This window comes from Rattus rattus, chromosome X (assembly GCF_011064425.1).
Source record: "Rattus rattus isolate New Zealand chromosome X, Rrattus_CSIRO_v1, whole genome shotgun sequence".
Lineage (NCBI taxonomy): Eukaryota > Metazoa > Chordata > Mammalia > Rodentia > Muridae > Rattus > Rattus rattus.
The window spans coordinates 58,765,179-58,784,482 of NC_046172.1; the positions used below are offsets into that span (position 1 = coordinate 58,765,179).

The 19,304-nt window shown below is 39.0% G+C and overlaps 1 protein-coding gene across 1 annotated transcript in view; it reads right to left on the reverse strand.

The window, feature by feature from the left end:
- The window catches only part of Kif4a (kinesin family member 4A), a 58,549-nt gene that overhangs the window by 24,940 nt on the left and 14,305 nt on the right, over nt 1-19,304 (reverse strand). Inside the window, exons 5-12 of the mRNA XM_032889389.1 lie at nt 18,735-18,867; nt 15,974-16,032; nt 15,763-15,868; nt 10,408-10,464; nt 8,849-9,034; nt 8,205-8,308; nt 6,961-7,105; nt 4,344-4,454 (exon numbers count right to left, since the gene is read on the reverse strand). Of these exons, the coding sequence (XP_032745280.1) occupies nt 4,344-4,454; nt 6,961-7,105; nt 8,205-8,308; nt 8,849-9,034; nt 10,408-10,464; nt 15,763-15,868; nt 15,974-16,032; nt 18,735-18,867 (901 nt within the window). The remainder of the gene's footprint in view (nt 1-4,343; nt 4,455-6,960; nt 7,106-8,204; nt 8,309-8,848; nt 9,035-10,407; nt 10,465-15,762; nt 15,869-15,973; nt 16,033-18,734; nt 18,868-19,304) is intronic.

Consider the following 19,304-nt stretch of genomic DNA (forward strand, 5'->3'; position numbering starts at 1 on the left):
CCTAACTGCAGTGTCCTCAGCCTTTTTCAATCCTGAAAATTTCATTACTACTTCATTCTGTGTGAGATAAAGAGATTCTCTTTATTTGTATTTATTTATAACAAAAATGAAGGTTCTTGTCAACACAGCAAACCCACTATTGTAAATTAATTCAGTACTTTACAGATAAGCTTTCTTCTTTTGTTTAGCTCTTTTATTGAGATAATTAATGCATGATACCACTTAATCACCTAATGTATGATTCATGGCTTTTGGCATATTCATAGAGTTGATGTAAAAACCAACATCACAATCCAAGTGTTGCCACATTTTCATTACCATAGAAAGAAATCTCCTGTCCTTTACCTATCACACACAACCCTGTCACTGTACCTATTATTTTCTGCCTATAAATATGCCACTTCTGGGCATTCCCTATAATATAGTAAAACATCATTATTTATTAATGGCTTCTTTCACTTAGCACAATGTTTTCAAAGTTCATCCATGTGGCAGCATATTGCCACTAAATTTCTTTTCGTGATCATAATATTGTACTGTATGCATATCTTTATTTATCCATTTACTCACTGATATACTCGTTTGCCCCCACAGTTTTGGCTAATATCACTTATGCTCTATGAACATACACATACAAGTTTTACACAGGCCTGCCTTTAACCTTCTCCGTAGACAGAACTAAGGGTGGAACCCCTGCCTCCTACAGTGCCTCTAGATTATTTATCCTAACTGCCAACTGTTTGTCACAGCAGCTGTACCATTTTGCCATCCTACCAGCAAAGGAATGACACTTCTAATTCTGGATTCTTGCCAAGCCTTATCTTTTCTTTTCACAATAATTATCTTCGTGGGTGTGAAATGGTATGTCACTATGGTTTCCATTCACATTTTCCTGGTGGCAAGTGACACTGAGTATCTTCTGTGAACTCTACTGATTTGTTTATCTTACAACTAGGTTATGTTTATTGAGAGGTAAGTTTTTTTTAATATATTGTGGTTACAAGATTGTTGTCATTTTTTATGACTTATGAATACTTTTTACCATTTTGTATACTATGTTCAAGCTGCTATTGTTCACAATTCAAAAGCTTTTATGTTTGTCTAATATAATTTTTCCTTGACTGTGCTTTAAGTATCCAATTAAAAATAAAAAACTTTTACCTACTCAAAACTATCAAAAACAACACTTATGCTTTCATCTAAGAGATTTGTAGTTTTAGTTCAAATATTTAAATTTTATTACTTATTTATTTCGTATATGTGTGTGCATGCATAGTGTGGAGGTCATAGGAGAACTTGTGGGAGTCAGTTCTCCCCTACTATGTGGTTCCCAGTGAACAAACTCACGCTTGGTGGCAAGTATCTCTCAATGTTGACGAGCTGTCTCAATGGGTCACAAAGAGATTTTTATATGGTTTGGTTTAATTTCATAAATGGTATAAGGCACGTCCCAACTTTAGTACATGATTATCTGGTTGACTTGGCATTGTCTGATGGAATGGTTATTTTTTGTGTATATTGCTTATATGCAAATGAATTTCTGTGAGGATGTGTGAGCATACATTTGTGTGCACATGTAGGTAAAGGTGAGCCTTACGTGTTATTTCTCAGGAGCAATCTATCTTGCTTTTGAGACATGATGTCACTGGGACCTATGGCTTAGAGAACAGCTCAGGCTGGTTGAGTATTGAGTACCTCCCCTTTTAAAAGACTATTATTTCTTCATTGAATTATCTTGGCACCATTGCTGAAAATCAATTGGGTCACTAGGTCTGGTGTCACATGTCTGTAATCCCACAACTACCCAGGGGTTGGGATAAGGCAAGTTACAGGCCCGTCTGTACAACTCGGTGATATCAGAGTTGGAAAAAAAAAGAAGAAATATATTAAAAACAAACCATGGACTAGGAAGAGGGAGTCTGGGAGGAATTAGGTAAAGAAATGTGGGTAGGGGTAAATAAGATCTAAACACACTGCAGTCATGTATGAAATGTCTAAAGAATAAACCATAAAAATAAGAAACTAATAAAAAAGAAATAAAATCACAGGGGAGGATGTAGTTCAACAGTAGAACTTAACACGGGCAAGGCTCCAAATCCAATCCCTTATGCTGGCCCTCCAATAACACAACTGGTTAGAAAGCCCATGATTTTTGGAGTTTCAGTCCTAATCTACTTATATGCATCTATGTTCATGTAGTAGCGGTCATATTTGTGGCAGCCTTTTCTTTTTGATTGCTCTTACATTCATTTCCATCTGAATTTTAGGATTTCAGGTGGTGAATTTCTGTGAAGCGGTCAGATGGGTTTTGTTTTTTTCTAGCACTTCCGACTAACCTTGGGGCCTCACATATGCTAGGCAAACATTTTTAACACTGAAATTTTGACTACAATTGTGTTGAATCTGCAAATAGATCTGAGGGATAGTCTATATTTAGAATATCAGATCTTTCTGCCCATGAATATGAACTATCCTTTTTTTGAATTTTTAATTCAATGTTTTATAGTCTTCAGAGTGAAAATTAGAAAGTTCTTTTGCTAATTATTCCTAAATATTCATATTGATGCTATTCTAATACAATATTTCTGTGGTAAATGACTGTTTGTTTGTTTATTTAATGTGTTGTGTGAAATTAAGTTTATCTTGTTTCTGATGGAAGAGATGTTTTTTGGTTTTTATCATTAAGTATAACCTAACAGTGGTAGGTTTTACATACACAACAACTTTGTCAGATTTAGGAAATCATCTTTGAAGTTTGTTTTTATCATCAAACAATGTTGGATTTTGTCAGTTTTCTTTGCTGTGATGTGTGTGAAGATTTTGAGTATGTGTGTATTGAGGATTAAAGTCGGTGTGTGTGTGTGTGTGTGTGTGTGTGTGTGTGTGTGTGTATGTGTGTGTGTGTCTGTGCACACACATACACGTGTGAGTAAATGTTGAGGACAGAAGCCAGGGCCTCATGTACACTGAATTTTATGGAAACTCTCTGTTTAGACCAGCGGAATGGCTCAGAGGGTGGTGGCACCTGCTGCCAAGCTCAAATACCTGGGATTGATTCCTAGGACTTGACTCGCATGTAGAGAAAATATACTACAGCGACTTGTTCTCTGATCTTCACATACACAAAATAAATGTTAAAAAAAGTAGTGGCCGGACCATTTTACATCCCACTAGTTACGTTTGAGGGTCCTGATTTTAACATATTACCACCAACTTTGCTATTTTCTGAATTCCAGTGGCTATGGGGTGATACTGCACAGTGGTTTCTATGTGTACCACACGTGTTCCACTAAACAGCTTGATAAGTGGTATGTATACCACACTCTTTCTTCTCATATTTTGCCCAAGTACCATACAAAATAGTTTTGTTTGGTTTTGAACTGCTCATTGTTAAGCCTAAACTATAAAATAAAGAAACACACAAACAACCCCCCCAAACCCAAACAACAACAAAACCCACACATAGACACTTAGAAAATCCTTCTGAAAAATGCTATACTAAAAATTTTGCTGGCTCAGCTAGATGGCTCAGTAGGAAAAGGTGCTTGCCACCAAACCTGAATTTAAATCCGACCTCTCACGCTGTTGGTGTCCTCCTCCCTCTGTATGTGCTCCCTGGTGACACCGGGTTTTATAGAACTTTCCCCCTGACAAATCTCTCGTGTATTTAGTAAGTGGCTGAATTGCTTATAAGATCTTTCTGCCGTTAGCATACTATCACTGGACATAGGCAAAAGTGTCCCCACCTAGAAATGGTCCCACAGCAACACTGAACGTGACTGACGTGCTTCAGCGTACATCTTCTGGTCCTAGTTTCTCTTTACTGCCTTCATTTTCTGGTGAATATTTTTCTTGTGTGTTGTTCTTTTTTAAAATAATTTTATCTTATTTATCACCGTGTGGAGGTATGCAGCATGCACATGTGGCGGCCAGAGGAAAATCTTTATATAGAGACAGTTCTATACTTCCACATTCACATGGCTCTGGGGAGTCACTCAAGTGTCAGGCCTGGCAGCAAATGCCTCTGCTTTCAGAGCTATCACACTAACTTTTGTATCGTTCTTAAATTATTTCTTCCATATATTGAAGAAACCCATGTTTACACTGCACCTTCTTCCTATGTAGACAAGACATTATTCAAGGACAGAGCTCATCTATTACTCACAAAAATGTCCGCAGTACCTAGTCAACAGCCCCTTGTACACGGGAGACAGTCAATAGCAAGCTGTGCAATTCCAGACTGTCACAGGTCGGAGATACTGGATATCTGCTGAGAATCCTTAGCACTCCCAGCTTGGAGAACGCTCACTCCCTGGGCCTCTGAGGAGCTGTCAGTAACTTACCCGTTCTTTTAGCTGGATTACTTCTTTGTCTTTTTGTTGCTTCCACTGCCTAAACTTCTCAGCATCCTCTTTCATTTGACGCATTAACTGGACTCGCTGGTTTTTCATCATCTGTCATAACAAAACAAAACTAAGCCAAACCAAACAAAGGCAGTGTATTAATAATGTGCATTTTATTCTGGGCTGATGTACAGATGAATAGAGTCACCATAGAGAGAGAAAAGTCAGAGCTAAGCTGAGGTCACCAACAAATGCTCATTAGACTTGCTGTCTCTTGCTAAACTTAAACAGGGTTTCCAAGTATAGACTATACACAGACTCAAAAGGAAGAGAACGCTTCCAAAAGGCTAAAGCTTGCCCCACATTTTCTTTAGTTACGCTGAATCTCAACAAGTAGTTTCTTTCTTTTTAAATATTTGTTTTTATTTGGTGTGTGTGTGAGTGCGTGTGTGTGTATGGTGTTAGTGAGTGTGTGTGTATGATGTTTGTGTGTGTGTGTATATGATCTTAGTTTTCCTTTTGTGTGTGTATATGATCTTAGTTGTTTTCCTTTTGTGTGTGTGTATGATCTTAGTTGTTTTCCTTTCGTGTGTGTATATGATCTTAGTTTTCCTTTTGTGTGTGTATATGATCTTAGTTGTTTTCCTTTTGTGTGTGTGTATATGATCTTAGTTGTTTTCCTTTCATGTGTGTGTATGATCTTAGTTGTTTTCCTTTGTGTGTGTGTGTATGATCTTAGTTGTTTTCCTTTTGTGTGTGTGTGTATGATCTTAGTTGTTTTCCTTTCATGTGTGTGTGTATGATCTTAGTTGTTTTCCTTTCGTGTGTGTGTATATGATCTTAGTTGTTTTCCTTTCGTGTGTGTGTATGATCTTAGTTGTTTTCCTTTCGTGTGTGTATATGATCTTAGTTGTTTTCCTTTCGTGTGTGTGTGTATGATCTTAGTTGTTTTCCTTTCGTGTGTGTGTATGATCTTAGTTGTTTTCCTTTCGTGTGTGTGTGTATGATCTTAGTTGTTTTCCTTTTGTGTGTGTGTGTATGATCTTAGTTGTTTTCCTTTTGTGTGTGTGTATGATCTTAGTTGTTTTCCTTTTGTGTGTGTGTGTATGTGATCTTAGTTGTTTTCCTTTCGTGTGTGTGTGTATGATCTTAGTTGTTTTCCTTTCGTGTGTGTGTATATGATCTTAGTTGTTTTCCTTTCATGTGTGTGTATGATCTTAGTTGTTTTCCTTTCATGTGTATGATGAGTCTTAGTTGTTTTCCTTTCATGTGTGTGTGTATGATCTTAGTTGTTTTTCCTTTCATGTGTGTGTGTATGATCTTAGTTGTTTTCCTTTCGTGTGTGTATATGATCTTAGTTGTTTTCCTTTCGTGTGTGTATATGATCTTAGTTGTTTTCCTTTCATGTGTGTATATGATCTTAGTTGTTTTCCTTTCGTGTGTGTATATGATCTTAGTTGTTTTCCTTTCGTGTGTGTATATGATCTTAGTTGTTTTCCTTTCGTGTTTGTATATGATCTTAGTTGTTTTCCTTTTCATGTGTGTGTATATGATCTGTTGTTTAGTGGGTGTGTGTGTGTGTGTGTGTGTGTGTGTGGTGTGTGTGTGTGTGTGTATGTGTGATGTTAGTTCAGTGCTTAGTCCCCTGGAGCTTGAGTGATAGGCTGTGAGCCACTTGGTGTGGGTGTTGGGAACAGAATTTGGATTCCTTGTGGCATTTCTCCAGACCCTTAAAAGAAATAAGGAAGAATTTTTTGAGACAGTGTTTCACAAGGCAACTCTCACTGGCCTTCAGTTCCCAACAGGGCTGCCTTGTCTGGCCTAAAGGAGAGTGGATATGCTAATCAGGCAGAGACTTGACGTGGTAGGGTAGGGGGTACAAGGGGATAGGAGGACATACTCTCAGAGGAGAAGAGGGAAGATGGGGATAGGGACTCTGTGAGAGGGGACAGGGAGGAGGGATGGACTCTGTGGAGTGGGGAATAGGGAGCAGGGCAGAATTTGGGATGCAAATAAATAAATAGATAGATAGTTAGTAGGTAGGTAGGTAGATATGTAGAACAGGTTGACCTTGAATTCACAAAAAATCCACTTGCCTCTCTATCCTGAATACTGGGATTAAAGGTGGCTCCAAGGAATTATTTTCTAAGACCATGGACAAATTCAACTATCGGCTACTAATATTCTAATGATTTCAGTGCCAATAAGCTTATTCATTTTGCTGATGTTCCAAGCTGAATACTCAATAACTGAAAATATCCTCTAAATGCCGAAGATCTTACTACTACTTTACAAAATTGTGCCACGTGATCATGGAAGATGATCAGAACACGGCTGCTAAATATTGACAAATTTTAATCTTTTCGTTTCACATTAAAATTTCTGTATGCAAAATAAAAAAAAAAAGAAATGGAAGGTCCAAGCAAAGCTTTATAATTTAGATTCTACGCAGTGACTAGCACAATGTCCTAGAATACCACACTTGTGGCTAATTTTACACCTGAAATGATTGCCCTGCTTCCCACCTTCTTGCCTGTAATCACTTCAGCGTGATTTGAAATGGAACACCTATGCTTGCAGCTCCCAGGTGGTAAGAACAAGGATGAGGATTTATTACCCGTATCTCCTGGTTCAGCTTGGAGACAGTATGCTCAGTGGTTTCCTTCAGCTTCAGAAGTTTGGACTGTTCATGAAGTTTCTTTTTCAACTCAGCTATTTGACCCTCCAGCTCCTGAAGACGTTTGCGACGGCGCTCGCTCAACCTAAACGCAAGTGTGATAGGAAAGAAATGGCTTACTGTAAAATATGTAACAGAGGACTCCCAGGTTTATAACCTTGATATACAGTCACCTTTAAAATGATTATAATGCACCCAATCAAAACTATCTCACTAATGAAAGCTTCATACCAGAGCAAAGCAACATATTTTTGAGTATATATAATGAGTTGCTTCAAATATACTTTTCCCACCACTCAGTGCCAAAAGGAAGGCGCTTTGCATTAGTTGTAAGGAATAATTCTGTGATGTAAGTTGAAGACAGAAAGTAAACATTTAACATCACTCTAAAGAACATAACGTTTAGATTCAATGGAAAACAAAAATAATCCTAAGAGAAGTTAGACACCTTCTAAGGTAGAAGTCTAAAGGAGGGGGCCTTTGATTGTCTTTGTCATATTCAAGGGATATATCCCTAATCTACAGATGTTACATTGATTTTCAATTATTAGCTTGGGCATTAATATTCACAAGCAGGGGCATAGAAATTGTCTAGGAGGTCTAGACATTATTTTCCAAATGCCAGCTTTCATTTAATTTTATATAAATCCTTCCGTGACCACAGCCCCTGTCTGTGAACTCTAAATTCCATTTACTCTTAACATAATTCTTAATTACTGCTAAAAGTGATTTGGGCATTAGTTGTTTGCTATGTTATATTTCTTATAAAATATAAAAAATATTTTATTGTCATCCTGAGATGCTATCTTACTGGAGCTGGAGGGATGGCTTAGGAGTTAAGAGTACACACGCTGCTCTTGAAGATGACCTGAATTCAATTTCCAGTGTCCACATTGGGTGGTTCACAACCAGTTGGATTTCCATTGTCAAAGGATCCTGGACCATTTTCTGGCCTCCATGGGTACCTGCACTCATGTGCACATACTGCTCACCACCATAATTAAACATAATTTTTAAAAAAGTAAAGTTTCAATTATTTAATTTTTCTTGTATCTAGGTTTCTTTTCCCTACCTACTACGTTAACATTGCTTAGGGGCAATGAATGGGTTTTCTATTTCTCTAGTCTCTCAAAATCACCTTCATATGCAGGGGCTTAGTGAGCGTTTATTGACTTTATTCTTACTTGGCTTGGTTGACATCCTTCTTTGCTGTTTGAAGTTCAAGAACCAATTCTTCTTTTTCCTTCTGCAGACTGAGGACTTCTAATTCTAGATTTTTAATATTATCCTAGAAACATTACAGGTCAGAGAAAAAGAAAAGATTATATAGAACAAGAAGATAATTGCTTCAACAGCAGGTGGGGGGCTATATTGAGATTTCAAAATTTGCTGGAGTTGTTTTCTAAGCATTAGGCCAAGGCACTCCAGTATAACCAATGGAAGTCAATATCTTTGCTTCATAGTTATCCTGCATATTTAAGCTGGTTGGTAATAAAAAGTACATGCATATACATTTACATTTGATTATGATTCTCCTCCTATAAAAAATAATCCAGGTAACCCATGGAAAAGATAAGGCACGTTGATTGCTTCAGCCCTGCCAACAAGCCTAGCATTGTGAGAGTAAATGCTACCTGGGACAGAAAAACCCGAGTTGCCAGAGGGAAAAACTCAAGATCACCATGTATTTCTTAACAGCAATTATAGACACAGACGACAATGGCAAACACTTATCTTTTCATTACTAAAATGGTGTGTGTCTGCTTTCCACCAGTTAATGATGGTATACATGACTAACTGCTGACCTGGAAAACAGAAAACACTTTACCTGGTACTGGAACTGAATGGGCTGTAGCTGGTTGTCATTCTGGGTCATCTTCTTAGCTAGGGCTTCTTTCAATGCAAGTTCTTTATTCAACTCAATCAGCTCCTTGGACATCTGAGCTTGACGGAGAGCATGTTGAGTGCTGAAAACATCAGAAGACCTGCTGGTATCTGGACTGCTTTGCTCTTGCTGAAAAGATAGACAATGATTTTGTGATGGCTACTCTCGGTTGTCAATTTGACTACATCTGGAATTAACTAAAACTCACTGGGCACACCTGTGAAGGATTTTTTTTGGCTTAACTGGATCATTTGAAGTGGGAAGACCCACCTCTAAAATGGGCCCTGCCTTCTGCTGGCAGCCTATATAAAGGACATGGAAGACGGACATTGCTCTCTGCCTGCTTGCTCTTGTCCTAACTAGCAAACCCATTCCTTCACTAGCACTAGAGCCTCCTTCTTCAGGAGGCCAGCATCTACTGAAGACCAGCTGAGACAGCCAGCCTCGTGGACTGAACAACTACTGGACTCTTGGACCTTAACATACATATGCAGCTGTTACTGGATTAGCTGGACCACAGTCTATAAATCATTCTAATAAATCTGTGCACCCCCATACAAATTTGCAAGAGAAGCAAGAGTTCCTTAGGTACTTTGCTCCCCACAGCCATTTCTCCATCGGCAATACCCGTGTTCTTTCACTTTTGTGGCTTCTTCCATGCCATTGGGTGAGACAGTTGAAATTACTCACGGAGCGTATTCCCTTGCTCTTCTAATACTCTCTAATATGCACACATTTTCTTGCTCTTTGCTATACTAATCTGACAAATAATCCTTACTTTCATTTCATGTCATCTCATGAGGCCCCTAAAGAGGAGAGGACACTGGAAATGTCACTTTGGAAATGGAAAAGAACCATTTATTCTGACACAGCTGACTTTTATTACCTAATTTATCTCTTATTGTACTTCATTCAGAATAAGAAAACTCATATGCACTTGTTTCAGGGGTAGGAGGCTGCCTCAAGCAAACCGCTGACTAAACTTTCATTTTGTACCTTACTGTGTAACCTTCAGTCAAGGTCAACAGCAGATGCACCTTAGCTATCTGTGTGATCTTAGAACACTCAAAACATTTTCCTCCTTTCCTTTTAGCTCACAGTCACCCCATCCATAGCAAAGAATATTCAGAAAACATTCTCCTGCAATGCTTTTCTGACTTTGTCATAATTACCTAATTTGTTCCTTTCCTTGTTTTAACTTATTGGTTAACTGATGCAGAACTAGCACCTAATGGAAAATAAGTCAGTCAGACTGAAAAATAAGACATGATGCCCCGAGACGTCTCACTGCTCATTACCAGTCAGATAATTAGAAACAGAGCTCATCCTTGTTTGAAGTATTATGAAACTGAGATGTATTCTAAAGATTTCAGGATTTCTAGGAGTCTATGCATAATGGTAATAATCACAGATCCTCTGCAGAGTCGAATGATTGATCAATTACAGGAAGCTTTAGAAGCAGAGAGAGCCCTAGGTTCCACACAAAGGGGTCAATTACTTACAGTGTCTACTTCCCCTGCAGTATCGATGGTTGCAGTCATGCAAGCAACCGCTTCATCCTGTAGCAAAAGAAAGTTTTGACTTAGGAAAAAAAATACCAAAGTGAAATTTACAAAATATTTTTATTCTTGTTATTTGATTTTAAAAGTTGATATTTTAGAAGTATACACAGAAGTCATTTATGGTACTGGACTGCTTTTGTAGTCACAGATACCCAATAGCTACGTTTCCATTTCCTACCACTCAGGAGTCTTTCTTTTTTCCAAAGGGTGATTATGTGGTCTCTGAGGAAAAAAGTAAGGTCTCGTGGTAAGAAGTCAAAGATCACTGAGCCACAGTGAAACATGTAACCATTCTAACAGGTAAAATTGAATCCATTTTTATAGATGGCTGCACTTCAGTTTTCTGCTTCTATCACTCAGTCTCTCCACTGATGTACAAGCCCAGGCACTCCTTTGCAGACATACCATCAAAAACCAAACATAAAGGAATGGTAGTGCATTAGGAAAGTGGGTGGAATGAATCGGTAGTATTGACTTTCATTTTCTAGCCAGTTAAGAGGGGAAGCTTTCATTCCATAAGGAAATCAATGTCCTAATGAGTACGCCAGGGACAAACATGTATTCATCAAGTCCCACAAATGTCCTATGACCTCTGCTCCTCACATATGAAGTGCTGTAGGCAGTTAGTAGGAGAGAAAGAATATAACCCCGGAAGATTAAGTTCCCTCCTAGAGAATGGCTAATCCTTTTGGGCACTGGAACAAACACCTAGAAAGGTAACCAAAAACTACTTATTAAGAGAAATCTGTTTCTAGATGATCCTCTAAGCAGGCTGTTCTCATCACTGAAGCTTACGAGTTACTTGGCACTGTAACATATATATCCCTGCTTCTGCACCAGTGATTCTGAAACCTTAGAAATAAAGTTTTGTTCTTGGGAAGTCATGTGGTAAAGGAGTTCAGAGGTGAAAGAACTGTTGGTTTCGGAGCAATGAAGGAATTTAGAGTTAAAACACGCAGTGCCTGTATCAGTCGTGTGAAAGAACACATAGTTGTTGCAGTGTTGGTATCTTAAGGTCAGAAGATGGCCCTTTAGTGAGAGCCATTTGTAAAGCATTTCCCTTGCCCTGCTCAGAAATCTCTAGCCAGTGAGGATCAAAGAGGACTCAAAGGAAGCTCCAGTGTTCCCACATTCTCATCCTTATGTACAGCATTGGCAAGCCTCCACCTGTAGGGCACACTAAGGCCCTAAAAATGGAGCACTGATCTAGGATTGCTTAATGGTTGTCCTTTCTTCTCTCCCATGTTCAAATTTCAGTATTTTCATCTATCATAGATTATAAGGGATTATCACACTGTCTTATTTGACTCCCCGCCCCCCTTTTGAAACAGCCACTTGCAATGTAGTAGCTCAGGCAGACATGGGACTCATATAGCTACTCTCAAACTCATTGTCCTCCTTCCTGCATGTCCCAAGATCTAGGATTACAGTAGTCAACAACATATCCAGCCTGAAGACTTTGCCTGGCACTTTAAAGAGGGTCAAGATCAAACTATATGGCTTTTGGCCCAGTGATATTTTACAATGCCAACATTTCAGCTCCTGGCTATGGTGATGTGTTTTGTATAATCATAGAATGATTCTGGTTTCACAAGTCCAAGTGTATAAATATGTAGCAATGGGATTTATTTCAGTCTAACACTCTTGTTCTCTTCCTCTTTGCCCAGTGTAAGGCTGCAGCTTACAACCTCTTTTAAGTAAAAGGTGCTATTAACTCAAAGGTCATGGGAGCAAAAGCAGGGAACTTTGTTTACACTAAACAGCAGAGCCTTCCCAAATGAAGTATGTGCTTGGAAAGGGCTACAAAATACTTTTTATTAACTCTGGTTTGGAGGAGGGGATATATCAGACAAAAATAGCACTTGATTCTGCAGGAACTGAAATGACTGCCTGAATTTCCTCACAGGTTACTGCAGCAAAAAAAAGTTTGTTTGAATTGTATTTTAAGGGTACAGCTTGGTACCTAAAGCCCCAGGAAGAAAGTCCAGGAACAATGGTGACTTTCATAACTGAAAATGGGGTGTTCACCTGTCACTTAAAGTAAAAATAGTTTTAATTCAGAATGAAGGGCACATGTACTTATATTTGAAACACTTTGCTTTTACTGTTGTGAGTCTTAATAAAAGCCATGGGGATACATTGTATATTTTAAAAAGTAAGTAACTGGGAGGGGCTTCAGACAAAAGAAAAGGAAAAAACTCATTCAAGAGTCCAGCAGGAGCCTTGGGTAAAAGGGTTTACTCTGCTTAACTATGATGGTGGATGGAAGCCAAGAACTTTATCGGCTTGTGACAATCTTCAACACTCCCCAACTGTGTGTGCCAAATGCATTTTAGTGGCAGACAGCAGTTCCACAGCGTTCCTCTGAGCCAGTCACCACTAACAGATCTGCCTACAGGCACAGCAGGCAGAAGCTTTATTGCCAGATCTTCAGTGAGGATAGTTTATTGTATTAAGTTCATTCCTTCAGCTTTCATGATCTCAGAGCTCAGAAATGAGAAGAATAAAATCTTCTAAAGTCACTGTGGCCACAAACACTGCTCCTCTGAGTCCTTATTTTCAGTGGTTGTCAATTTTGGCTCTAGTAGGCTCTAGTAGGCTCTAGTATATGATGCTTTAGATAGATTTAAGCAAAATTAGAGGTGGTAGTAATTTTCTTTGTGCTAGCCATTCTCCAACAAGTATATAAAATCTTACCATTTTCTAAACTTCAATTGTTCTTTGTTTTTGGAACACATCTTTTGCCTCAAGAAATGTTTATTTGCAAATGTAACAAAAGGGTAAGATAGATGCTGAAAGGGTTCCAGTGTACCTTTTCTTCAGTCCTGCTTTTTCCAAATGTTTATCACCATTTATGCCAGTGATCGTACACCATGAAGTTTGAGTGAACTAATTTTAAAAATTTATTTATTTTATTTTATGTGTTTGCCTGTACATGCATGCCTGGTGCCAGCAGAAGCCAGCAAAAGTCATCAGATTCCCTAAATTGGGAACCAACCAGGATCCTTTGCAAGAGCAATGGGTACTTTTAACTGCTGGCCCACCTGTCTAGCTCCTGAATAAAAAATATTTGAGACAAAGTCTCACTATGTAGCCTGGGGTGGCTTGGAACTTGATATGTAGACCAGGCTGGCCTCAAACTCATGACATTTAACTGCCTCTGCCTTACAAGTACTGGGATTAACTCAGTAAATTTTTTTATTTTGAAATTATTATAAAATTATACCATTTCTCTATCCCATTTCCTTCCTCCAAACCCTCCTACACAACCCCCCTTTTCCTCTTAAAGTCATGGTCTCTTTTTTTTTCATTGATTATTGTTACATGCACATATGTATATTTATACACATATGTACTCCTATATATAACCTGCTCAGTCTGCATCTTACTTGTCTATACGTTTTTAAGACTGACCATTTGGTACTGGACAACCAATAGGTGTGCTCTTCCCTGGGGAAGACTATTTCTCCCACTCTCAGCATCCTTTTGGATACCCTGGGCTTCTTTTAACTCTCTTCAAGGAAACTTCTCTTTGTGACAGAGACCATTATAGAAAACCACAACCCATCGAACTGCGGAGTTGTGGAGGCCAGTGTCAGTGGATTCAGCTATAAAACACTCCTGCATGGAAGGCTCAGGGAATACCATGGAACAGGTGCGGAAAGCTCCGTAGGAGACAGGATCAGGAGGTTTGCTGGGAGACTGTACCTGCTAGGAACTGCAGAAGCTACACCCACAAAGCCTTGATGAAGCTTTGAAAACAGGTAGACAACTTCCAGAAAGGGATTACATCAATATGTTCCCAAAGAAGGAATGTGAAAGGTGGAACAACCAGAAGTTTCACAGCAATTAACAACAAAATGCTACCTGAGCCAAAACACAAGGAACACACACACACACACACACACACACAGAGAGAGAGAGAGAGAGAGAGAGAGAGAGAGAGAGAGAGAGACAGAGACAGAGAAAGAGACAGAGACAGAGAGAGAGACAGAGACAGAGAAAGAGACAGAGAGAAGACACACAGACATACAGAGACACCTACACACCGCCTTTTTTCCACCTTATAAAGCTTCAATTTTACCTTGACTTGGGGAGTTATGTGGTGTTGAAGGCCTCCCATAAGTTGAAATAATACCTTTGATCTCAATGTAAATCACTTACAATTCTTTGTGACAGCAACACATTTAGCAAGGTGACTAAAGTAATAAGAGGCAGAGCTGCTTCCGAACTGGAGTATGTCTGGCTCTATTACTGTGCCCCAGTTTGATCATAAATTTCCTATAGCATTCCTCATTCTAATTTTAGTATATGTGTTGCCCAAGCGAGCACGCATTCCTCATTCTAAAACACAGTCTAAGTTTTTTGGAGTTTACTTATATATTTTAGAACTGACCATCATAACATAATAATATTGTATTCTTCTCATTTATTCTTTAAATCTCTTGGATAATTTTGCTGTAACATATTGAAAACTCTAAAAAAAAAAAAACAAAAACAAAAACAAACAAACAAACTGGCAAGATCCTACCCACAGTTGTAGGAGAATATAATAAACCTACCCAAGAGGTAGGACTTCTCATCAGGTAGTCACACATACATTTATGTTACAGCATACTACATTGGAAACTGGAAATGGAAAGAAAACCCTAAACACAGCCTCTTAAACCTGGACCTCTGGGACTGGAGAGATGGCTCAGTGGCTGAGAGCACTGACTACTCTTCTAGAGGACCTGGGTTCAATTCTCAGCACCCACATGGTGGCTCACAACTGTCAGTAACTCCAGTTCCAGGGCTTCTGACACCCTCACAACACACATATGCAAGTAAGAGAACAATGAACATAAAATAAAAATAAATTATAACAAATAAAATAGGACCTCTACCCATAAGTCACATCTATAAGAGTGATTCTTTTATTTTTTTCTGAAAGATATGGCTAAGTAGTCTAGACCACCCTTAAAGTTATGATGTTTCTGCCTCTTCAGAGAGAAAGAGAGAGAGAGAATCATATTTAATCTCATTAATTTCTGGGATTACAAGATTACAGGTCTGCATCACCAGTTTGCTAGAATACAGAAATATTTATGTACAAATACATACACACACACACACACACACACACACACACACACACATATATTTCCTATACTGTATTAATGTAACAAACTTAATGTTCAGAGCACATTCAGTACTTCGCCATCTCTTCTTCAAACAGTTCAGTTAGCTATTTCAGCAAAGTTGACAGAATTAGAAATGTGTATAAGCCTCAAGACATAAAGAACAATGACTTACAGACAACTGGGCAATCGCTTGTTGTAGGTTGCAAATGATCTCTATGTTTTCTTTTACTTCCTGGTCTTCCAATGTTTCCGCTAGCTTTTGAAGATCCACTTTGCAGCTAAAAAGTCAAGGAAAAGAACACAAGGGTTCATCATACCACAAAAGCCAGAACTATACACCAAGATTATTTAAGTTGCTAACAAATAGCTCGTGGGAAACTTACGCTGCATGCTGTCTGAGTTCTTCTAGCTTGGCGTTCATTTTCTCATTTGCTTGCTCTGTCTGCAACAAAGACCCAGGAGAACATTAGTGGCAGGCAGTGCCTGACAGCCTCACCTAATTGTGACCACTCCTCTACCTGTGGATGGAAACTAGGGAGAGGGCTCTCTGTTACAATAGAGGATTTAGTGGGCTTTGGTTAAATAGTGGGGAATGTGTTTTTAACATTCAGGAAAATTAGCTCTATAGTTAACATGAGCTACTAAAAATAACAACGAAGCAGCTGGGTTTTATGTTTGCCATGAAGCTCAAGCTATGGGGTAGAGTGTGAAGCCTTGATTCCTGGAAGAACTTACAACTTGAGGAGAAGCAATACTTCCTGGCATGTTACTCTCTGCTGTCTCAACTGCCTCCTACACCACACTTAGACTTTTCCATTTATTTTATTTTTATGTATGTGAGTGTTTTCCATGCACGTATGTGTATGCAGGTATGTTCATCATGAGTGTGTACTATCTGCAGAAACCACAAGAGAGCATCCCTGGGATTAGAATTATAGATGTTTTGAACCACCATGTGGGTAAGAGGAATCAAACCCAGGACCTCTGCAAGAGCAACAAGTGCTCTTAACTACTGCCGAGCCAACTCTCCAGCCCAGCATTTAGAGAGGTGGTTCTCAACCTGTGGCTTTTAACACCCTTTGAGTTCTAATGACCCTTTCACCAGGGGTTGCCTGAGGCCTTCGGAAAACATAGATATTTATATTACAATTCCTAAAAGTAGCAAAATTACAGTTATGAATTGGCAATGAAAACATTTTCTGGTTGGGAATCACCACAACATGAGAAATTGTATTAAAGGGTCACAGTGATAGGAAGGTTGAGAACCACCAATTTATAGCATTTAAAGCATAAAAGGACCTCACACCAGTTTGAGCTGAGACTTCAAAAATATATATACTGTCTGATATGATAGACTATTTTTAACAAGAGAAAGAAATAAAAAAAGGTGAGGCAAAGGATTATGTTAGTACAAAAAGAAATAGCAGAAGGCATCTATGTTTCAGGAAGAATGATTATTTCCATCACAGAATTTTTTTTTCCTTTTCTTTTTTTCGGAGCTGGGGACCGAACCCAGGGCCTTGCGCTTGCTAGGCAAGCGCTCTACCACTGAGCTAAATCCCCAACCCCCCATCACAGAATTTTTAAGAAGCGGGATGCTACAGCAGGTTTGAGGAAGACAGTTGTGACAGGATATAAAATAATAAGCTTATCAGGGAGCCACTGTAAGAACCGTATAAAGGTCATATAGGTATGTGACCAGAGAAACAAGTAGTATGCACTGCATCAGCCATGCTCACACACATGCAAAACAGCTACTTGAAAATGCGGCACTGGAATAGAAAAGAAAACTCTTCAATCCCACTAGCACCTTGCCCTAGTAGAGGACAATATAATGGCCATAGGATTTGGCTATTTCTAAAGAAAACATTCAGTAGCTTTCTGTTCCTTAACTAGAGAGCACAGTCACGTGTGAAGTGTTTGCTGGCAGAGGTTCAGTTACATTTTGGTAGAAACTCGCTTCACTTTTTTTTTTCTTCTTTTTTTCGGAGCTGGGGACCGAACCCAGGGCCTAGCGGTTGCTAGGCAGGCACTCTACCACTGAGCTAAATCCCCAACCCCACTCGCTTCACTTCTTACAGTAGTTGTACAACCTAAGCCTGAGTTGTGCTTAGGCTGTAGGAAAACTCTAGTTTCAGAGTCGGCACACACTGATCTGAGAGGTTCTAGTCACTCGGACAAGTAGGATTTCAAAGTGCTGTAATCAGTCACGTAGCAAACCACTTATTTGGAAATTAACCATATGGAAAATTAATTCAAATGATTTCCCCAGCTGTTATATTTCACCATGACAGCTGTTAAAATAGGATATGAAATGTGAGAACATTAGAGGAAAGGAGGGAGAGAATTCGAGCTTAATGAAGGAACAGTTACTTGTCATATGTGGACCAGCCCTTTACTACAATTCCTGGGACCAGAAAGTGCTTCAGATTTCAAATGGTTTTCAGATTTGGGAATATTTGCATACGTGTTAAGATGTCTCAAAAATGAGACCTAAGTCTAAACACAAAATTCATTACGTCTCGGTTGGGGATTTAGCTCAGTGGTAGAGCGCTTGCCTAGGAAGCGCAAGGTCCTGGGTTCGGTCCCCAGCTCCGGAAAAAAAAAAAATTCATTACGTTTCATCCATATTTTAGGTATGTCTGAGAGCGTACGTACTGTATGTTTAAGACAGAGTCCCATGTAGTCCAAGCTGCTTTCTCCAGGCCTTCCCTGGAGTGACGTGCTGGAATGACTCGAGTAGCACCACATCTAGTTATGCCGCGCTGGAGACCAAACCCAGGGCCTTCTGCCAGCAAGGAAAGCACTCTACCAACTGAGCCCTGTCTCCCTGCTCCAGTTTTCTATGGTATTTTCAGCACAACTTCTTCATCTTCTTTTTACTTCTTTCTTACATGAAGTAAGATGTAGAACATTTCATGATGACTGGGTGAGAGTTAAGGTAACACAGGGATTTGCTTCTTTCCTTTTGGGGAATTTTATGACATCTATTTTAAAATGGGATTGGTGTAGATTAATTGTGATGATATGTAGGCATTCATTGTTCCGTGGTGTATAAATGTTCTTTATAATATTATGTCAATATTTTACAGATTGGAGCTAATAAACGTTCAAAGTATTGGTGCTTCAATTTTGGGGCCTCACCAAAATGATCCTCTCCAACATCTGGGCTGTCTGACCAGCTGCCTCACTCAGACCACGACTTAATTTTTCATTCTCTTCCACCAGAGACTGATTCTTCTCCATCAGGGACTGGAGGTTTTCTGATGGTTTCACACTAAAACAAAGAAATAAAAGTCTTAGGAAAATACATTTGATGGCCTGATTGCGGTAAAATTACATTACAAAAGGCTAGGGAAAGTGTTCAGCCCCGAGTCATCTTCCCAGTCATACAGTATTTGAATGGATGAATAAGAAAAACACACAAATACTTAATGATTTGGAAGAAGTAACAATTCGGAAACAGATACGGCTGTAATATAATAAGCATGAATAAGTTTTGTCATGGCTTATAGTTTAGGACCTTTCTATTTATGTAACAGAGTTTAAAAACTATGCATTCTCCCATTCTTCCCACCCTAGATCCCTCACTAAGAGTTAAAGGGGCTGTGGAGATGACTCAGTGGATAAAATGATTGCTCTGATGAGGACATAATTCCCAGCACCCTGGTAAAAAGCAAGGCATAGCTGAATGTGCCTTTAATTCCGGTGCTG